Below are 8,224 nucleotides of genomic sequence, written 5' to 3'. Positions count from 1 at the left end.
GGAGCATGAGACATGCTCTCAGGGCACAGCCCAAGGCTCAGGCAGATGGCAGCTTTCCTCAGCCCACAACCAGGTAGACTGAAGCTGTGCTCACCAGGAATGAATTGGCATTATATTTATTTTCTCACCTTTGGAAAACATGTTAAGATCTATGATATTAAATTCCCACACAATATCTGTGTTTTATTTATTGATTATTTTCATTAAGGAGAACTAAGACCCCCATATACTCATGTAGATGAATGAAATGAGTAGTGTCCCCTCCCTCTCCTCTCTCTGCTCCTCAGATATTTTCATTTTCAGATTATTCTTAATCCCTATAATCACGAATTAGGGAAATGTATGTCTTTTATTATCAATAGAGTTTTAGGATTTTTTTTTCTCCATACTGATTTTTTCATAGGTTTATGGATCCATAATCATTCACGTCACAGCCTAAGGGAGATGAGGCTGAAACAGGATAATAGCCCTTAAATCCCCTTCTCTAAGCACTCAAATCTTCCCTGTCAGCAAGATTAAAACAGTCAACAGCAGTCTTCATGTATCTATATCCCACACTGAGCTTTCACAGCAACTGGAGTGGCAACTGGTAAGAGGAAAAATGCAGAACTGCTGCTGTGCTTGATACCAGCGAAGAGAGAAGAAAGCGGGAGTCTGGTTAGTGCAAGAAAGGACTGGTGCTAATTTCTCAACTAGGTGGATGAAAATAAGGTAGAAGAGCAAGAAGAAATAGTATGTTGCAGTTTAACATGAGGAGACAGTTTCCTTTCCTTAAACATAAAGGAAGAGAAAGGGAAGTACCAAGTGTCCTCACACAGCCCAGCATGGGGAAGGATAATGATGGTGTGTGTTTAAACAAGCAGAGTGGCTTTTCTGGTACTGCTCCACTGAGCTCCCAGCCCCTGCTGCTCCTTGGACCGGAGGGAAACTACAACTATTATGTGGATGATGAAGATGAGGAAGAAGAAGAGAAAGACCAAGGAAAATGGCCAATAGGGGACCCATCTGAGGGGGAAAACAAGCTGTCATCATCCATTCCTTCCTCTCCAGCCTTTTCCTCTGAGGGCCTGGCCAGACCTTCCACTTCATCCGTGCTGAACATTAACGTTGGCGGCCAAAGCTACCGCCTCACCTACCAGGCAGTGGCCATCTATCCCAAAACCCGCCTGGGCCGTCTGGCCACTTCCACTGATCGTCGCTGCCAGTTGGGCCTGTGTGATGACTACGCTGCCCAGGTGGATGAGTACTTCTTCGATCGTGACCCGGCTGTCTTTCAGCTGGTGTACAATTTCTATGCTTCAGGGGTGCTGCGTGTGCGGGATGAGCTGTGCCCACGCAGCTTCTTGGAGGAGCTGAGCTACTGGGGTGTGCGACTCAAATACACACCCCGCTGCTGCCGCATCTGCTTTGAGGAGCGTCGCGACGAGCTGAGTGAGCAGCTGAAGGTCCAGCGTGAGCTGCGCTCCCAGGCAGAGGCTCAGGAGAATGAGCAGCTCTTCCACCACATGCGCTACTATGGGCCCCAGCGGTGGCGCCTCTGGAACCTCATGGAGAAACCCTTCTCCTCTGTCACTGCCAAAGTGATGGCAGTGGCCTCCAGCTTCTTTGTGCTCATCTCTGTGGTGGCTCTGGCACTCAATACAGTGGAGGAGATGCAGCAGGTAGACAAGAAGAGTGGAGAGAGTCGGCCTGTGCTGGAGCACATTGAGACGCTATGCATCGTGTTCTTCACTCTGGAGTACTTGCTGCGCTTGGTCTCCACCCCAGACCTGCGTCGTTTTGCCAGCAGCGCACTCAATGCTGTAGACCTCATTGCCATCCTGCCCCTCTACCTACAGCTGCTGCTCGAATGCTTCACTGATGATGACCAGCCCCGAGGCCGGGGCTCTCAGCATGAGTATGATATTGAGAAGGTGGGACGGGTGGGCAAAGTGGGACAAGTGCTCCGCATTATGCGCCTCATGCGCATCTTCCGCATCCTCAAGCTTGCCCGCCACTCCACAGGGCTGCGTGCCTTTGGCTTTACCTTGCGCCAGTGCTACCAGCAGGTGGGCTGCCTTTTGCTCTTCATTGCCATGGGCATCTTCGCCTTCTCTGCCATGGTCTACACAGTGGAGCATGATGTCTCCAGTACCAACTTCACCAGCATCCCCCATGCTTGGTGGTGGGCTGCCGTAAGTAAACTCAACTCTCCTTGAGATCTTCCCCTTTCTTCCTCTTCCCTCCCTCCCTCCTGGCTATGCTTCCCTCCCTTCCCATGCTAGAGATGCTGACAGTCTTGAAAACAGAAGACCCAGATCAGTGAACATCTGCTCTGAATTCTGGGCTTACAGGACATATGCACTCACTCACGCACACACATTCATGCACTCATTCACCACTGTTGTAAGCTTTAATCAAGAATTAATCAGGCTGTCAGTGTTGAAATTCCTATCTGACCAAACGCAGGCAATACTTGCCTTTTAAAGAAGTGGGCAAAATAACAAAGAGAAGCATCTTTCCACTGAATTCCATTGTCGATGTTAAAACAAACAAACAAACAAACAAACAAACAAAATGAACAGTATATATCAGCCTAGCTGATGGCAGGCTGACATGAGACTTTCATTCTTGTTGATTTTAAGACCTACTGTGATCTGTCATGTAACTGCAAGAGGGTAAGGCATCCTTTTTTGTTTTGAATGATACTCTGGACAGTCCAGTCGCACTGGCAAAGTCCAAACCATTCCAGAGCTCTGGCCATTAAAATTCATTAGGACGAGAAGTCATTGCATTTTAGCCCTTGAGTGGCACTTTCATGATACATTTGTACAAGTATCCACACTGGTGGTTATTTACTGTGCACCAGACTTCCAGAGAAATAAACACAAAATAAGCAGAGTGGCTCAGGGAGCTGGGATAAACTGCCTTCTACATCTAGGTGGTTGGTCTGCATCCCACATCAGTCAGAAGTGAGGACTGGTGAACGACTGGTCAATGTCATCTTGAATATTTTTTGCGTCCTCTGCTAGAGCGTGATTTTAGTCCCTCTCAAAACAACTGGGGTGGTGGTAACTGACTGAGCTCCTGCTGAAAATACTCAGAAAGAAAGGAGGAATGACCTCATTTCTGGTGTCTTCCACTGGGGTGATGTGTAATTGAGCACATCACCTTGTGGTCTGAACTATCAGTGACCTGTATAATACATTGCGTTGTGAGTAAGATGTTTTTAAGACAGTGTTTTCCAAGCTGGAAAATACGCATCTTGTGGAGGCTTGAAGTTATAACCAGGAATGCAGAACTGTGAGAGCTTAAGGCCCTCTCCCTTGCTCAAATACTTCCCAGCTCTGGTAGAATGATTCAGCTTCCCAAACTCACCTCAGAATCACTTGCAGTCAAGGATAACCATGCAAAACAGTTTAAAACAGTTTAACCACATTTTTTCAGAATATTGGATAATTAAAATGATAGTTATATACTTCAAGATGAGCTGCAAATACAAAAGAAATACCTGTAGGTTTAACAGGACTAACAATGAAGGCTGGGAGAGGGAGCCACAGGCTGTGAATAAATGCTTAGCAGATAATCTTCATGATTTTCAGTTTCTCAATTATAATCTCCACAGCAATATTTTGGCAGAAAATGGAGGATGGTTTTATCCTGGGTGCTGGAGAAATAGGGATAAAATCTCTCTAACAGCCAGCAGTATGAAAAAAAATCTGGAAAACAACAGCTCTGTTATGCCATTGCAGCTGTGCATGTCTACAGCAGCCTGAATCAAGTCATAGGGGATCTGGGTGTGTCTTGGCTCCCCTTCACTCTACAGACCATTGCCATCTGCAGGGTTTCTATATTTCATTTCATGGCAGCCGATCCTGGACTGCACAATCCGCATATACAGCAGGGCTCAGGGGCACCCCTGGCTCCAGCTGTGTAGCTGATTTCAGCCTCATTATTTCCCAGGGAAGGAAGCCCAGGCAAAAGGGCTTGATGTATCTATGAATCTATGAATCTATGAATCTATGAATCTATGAATCTATGAATCTATGAAAGGAGACAGGAGTCCTCCTCATCCTGGATGAGGAGGCACAGTACAGGGCATGCAGGTCAGCATCACCAACCTACCTGAGAACACTTCTCCTGGGCAGCTCGTGGGGAGCCCATGGCCAACAGTTCTGCTTCAACAGTGGCTGATGAATTGTGATGGTTTCCCTTATGCTTGCAGTGATTTTCTGAACAAGCAGGATACCTGCAAAAGTGTTAGAGATCACACCTGCAAGCAGTAACACCATGGTTATCTAGGTACTGCTGTGACTACTCAATGAATGCCTTTTTAGCAGTGCAACTGTCTCCAAAAGAGATGCTGTAGCTTACACATTGAAATTCTATGGCATAAAACTTTATTTAAAGCCCATTCATTCACTGAGATTAAAAACTGAGATACACAGATCACTTAAATTTCATCAAAATCCAACAGCATCTGCAGTCTGACCCACAGGACAGAACAAGTATTCCTCCCAAACTGTCACAGTGATTAGAAGACTGTGCCAGTGGAACAGAACCTTATCACAGGATAATGGTTTTGCCCTGGCTGGTAGAGATAAACATCTTGCCTTCATCTCAGTATTTATTTTTGGAGATATTTATCCTGTATTATCATTCAAATCCAGTGACTTAATTTCCATTAAACCAAATGACTAATCCTTTTTATTCTGCAGGAAGCACAAGGGGCATCCTACAAATACGCTTACCCAGTGCTGTCTCATGTACCCTAATGCTTACTTCATTTGAAATAACATTTTATTTATCATGTTATAAGATAGAAGCCTGTTCTCCATGACCTTCTGAAGACTGATTTCAGAGGTAAAGCCACAAGGGCATTACAGTGAAACTCCTATTTCCTGTGGTATATTTCTACAGAAGTTTTATATTACCATTTTGCAGATACATACATACTCTTTAGATACTGCAAGGAATATTAAATAACGTTCATTGGCTGAAAAGGTCTCTTGAATAAGAATACAAAGAAGTGTGACATTGCAGAAGCCTGCAAATTTTACCTGATGAAGGAAAACAAGTTATTTTTACTAAATGCAAACCTCAAAATAATTAAACATGTGTAGAGTGGAAGAATAAAACTTAGGAGTTATTTCATATTGGCTGCTTGTACATCATTCTTTAAGAAACGTTCTCATAAACAAACATACAGGGATTTTGAAAACACAGTTTTACAGAGTTTACAAATTTTACTTCAGTACTTTATACAGTACTGGGCCCATGTACATCAAAGCCTCTTCATAGATACATAATTTGAACAGAGAAAATCTTGAAGCCTCAGAAAAAAAACAAAAAACAAACCAGCAACAAACAAACAAACAAACAAAAACACCTCTATGAGGTACATGTGAAAGGAACATCCATAGATTTATATGAAGCTGATATATTACAAACCACCAATCCAACAAAAAAAGAAATATTTTCAACAACTCCCAAAGCTGCTTCAAAGGGGTGAATTCAGGACAAGTTTCCCATGTACTCATCAGATAAAACAAACAGGAACATTCCCTGATGAAAGTATGCAGAGACCATGCTTATTTAACCTCTGACATAAAGAAGACCAGGTAGATAAAAAAATTTATTACTATAAACATATGCATACTGTATGCATGCACTGTCTGCAAAGAACTCTAGGCACTTGAGTAAGATCTTCACTTTTTTCCATAGATCCTTGTATCATTCAAGGATTCAGTCAATCATATCATTATATATATGCTTCATTCTCCTGGGTCACTTCTTCCAGTAGTGCTGGAAGAATTATACATTATTATTACTTTATACATTATTATACATTATTATTAACATTATAGAAATACATTTCACGAATAGCTTTTAATGTGTTTCTCATTGTACATAATACATATATACAGATGAAAATCAAAATTAATACTCAAAATATAATCTACACAGTAAGTCCCAGAATACTGGCTTCTATAAGCATGCCAGATTTAGACACAGAAGACATGTGTTCCCATGAGCTTCAGAACTGCCCCTGCTCCCTGTGCATATCTAGAGAGATGCTGAGGAGATAAGTGCCTGTATGCCTCCTCCCTGCTAATAAGCTGAATGCTGGTTTGCCCGTAGGTCAGCATCTCCACTGTGGGATATGGAGACATGTGTCCAGAAACTCACCTTGGCCGCCTGTTTGCGTTCCTGTGCATTGCTTTTGGGATAATCCTGAACGGTATGCCCATCTCCATCCTCTACAACAAGTTCTCAGACTATTACAGCAAGCTGAAAGCCTATGAGTACACTGCTCTCAAGAAAGAGAGGGGGAAGGTGGACTTCACGCGGAGAGCCATGAAGAAAATCTCTGAATGCTGTGGAGAAGGTGGAGCTCGCTCTTTGCCACAACATGGATAGCAGTACTTTGGATGAAAGGCTGAAGCAGGGAAGCTAGAAGAAAAGAAGAGAAATTAATCAGTCAGGCTAGCTAGAGAAGAACTGAAAAGGCAGAAAGTAACAAAAAACAAGTAGTGAAATATGCTTGCAAGGAAACTGTTTTTGTTTCAAGGCTCAGATTATAAATATGTATTTCTTTTGTTGGCAGTGTTAGGTTCATGGGCTCATATACTCATGAGATTACTAAATGGTGTTCTTCAGACATACCGCCCAGAAATTCTGAATTAGACCCACAAGAAGATGCAACCTCTGTGACTGGCCAGGCCCGTGCTGAAAACAAATGACCAGAGCAAAAGGAAAAAAATGCTGTGATTGAGGGTTGGCCACTTCTCTGCTGCCAGGGCAGTCTTAAAAATTTAACTTACAGAATACTCACTGTATTGACTGCATTGCTGATATCGGTTTTGCATCAGCTTTCAAAATAATAGCCTAGGATGCTTTCCTGAATATTAGCAGCATCTGTACCCCTTAAGCTTTCAGTTTCCACTTACACTGATAGCTATGCTTCAGTGTCCTGATTATATTTTCCAAAGGTAGCATTGCAAGTGACACCTATATTAACACCTAGGTGAGCAACATGCTGGTTTTACTATTTCCTCTTCCACCACCTCTGTAATCATCTTCCATTATGTCAAGAATTAGTGGAGATATCTGGAGTATGAGCTGATAAATGTCATCAGTTTTGAAAACACTTCCAAACCAAAAGCTTCTCTAGGTGTAGGATTAAGTGATAAACTACTTTATTTTACAGCATCTAATGTATCTGTTTATTGAATTGTTAAAATAATAATAGGCCTGTCAGAGGACATAGACGATAGAGAAACACTCTGCAAAAAAACCCTCAATGAAATGTGTAATAGATAATATCTCATAAAGAGTTTTCATGCAAAGGATCTTATCAGCAGTCAACTGTAGCCAAATTAAAATGCCATTTAAAGACAAGGTACACACAGCCACTATAAGGACACACATCTGACACCTCGGTTCACCTTCAGAGGCTCCTTATTTCCATGTGAGCCTTCTCACATGGCTGGACTTCTGCACGTGTATGAGAAACTCATACCTAGAACTACATAACAAGTAGCAACAAGCACAAATACTGAACAGCATCAACATTTCATGCATTAGGTGGCTGCATATCAGGAATATTCTTTCTACATAACAGCAGACCTAGCAGTTAAAAATCAGGAATCAGAACAATACATCTGAAAGTTATTAAACTGATACTAAGATCCACATAGAAGAAGACACAATAATAAAAAGAAGTGTTGGAAATGACTGCTGCTCAGCAGCACAGCACTCTTGCTGTGAAACAGCCTGACAGCAGAGGTGCATTTTAGTATTTCTGAGCATCCACATTGTCTCTGTGCTGCTCTGCTGAATGTAAATGGCCATATTCAAAGCTCAGTCATGCTAGAGACAATGGTGTTTGAAGTTCACTCCTGGGATAGCTGAGGGTAAAAATGTCATTAATTTTGCCATGTCCGTGCATGTGTGTCAAGCACAGTGCAACAGAGACAATCCTGGCACTCACTGAGAAGCAGCACCTTTACTTTGGCTCTAAGGTGGCATGAATTTGCATCATCCTGAAAGCAATACCAGAACCAGGTGTATCTTGAAAACAAAAGAAGTCACACTCTCAGACCCGCATGGCAGTTCAGTGAAGTGGTCGCAGGAAAAAAAATAAAACAACACAAGAGCAAGAACTGTGCTTCATTCACAATATGCAACCTGGTCTGTTAGGTTACATCCATTCAGTTATATCCATTTAAAGATGTTGGTGACC

General features: G+C 42.6%; 1 protein-coding gene across 1 annotated transcript; it reads left to right on the top strand.

The window, feature by feature from the left end:
• Positions 1–716: 716 nt before the first annotated feature.
• Positions 717–6,543, top strand: KCNV2 (potassium voltage-gated channel modifier subfamily V member 2). The gene is made up of 2 exons (XM_065744148.1): positions 717–2,174; positions 6,121–6,543. The coding sequence occupies exons 1-2, from the start codon at positions 735–737 to the stop codon at positions 6,397–6,399; spliced, it is 1,719 nt and encodes a 572-aa protein (XP_065600220.1). The 5' UTR covers positions 717–734; the 3' UTR covers positions 6,400–6,543.
• The last annotated feature ends 1,681 nt before the right edge of the window (positions 6,544–8,224 follow it).

This window comes from Cyrtonyx montezumae, unplaced genomic scaffold (genome assembly GCF_038088225.1).
Source record: "Cyrtonyx montezumae isolate F1298 unplaced genomic scaffold, pur_monq_1.0 scaffold_30, whole genome shotgun sequence".
Lineage (NCBI taxonomy): Eukaryota > Metazoa > Chordata > Aves > Galliformes > Odontophoridae > Cyrtonyx > Cyrtonyx montezumae.
The sequence above is the reverse complement of the archived record's forward strand: the minus strand, read 5'-3'. Positions and strand labels throughout refer to the sequence as shown.

Coding starts and splice junctions, on each gene's coding strand:
- KCNV2 (XM_065744148.1), top strand. CDS start 735: ATGTTGCAGTTTAACATGAGGAGACAGTTTCCTTTCCTTAAACATAAA. Junction 2,175..6,120: donor ATGCTTGGTGGTGGGCTGCC/GTAAGTAAACTC, acceptor GTTTGCCCGTAG/GTCAGCATCTCCACTGTGGG.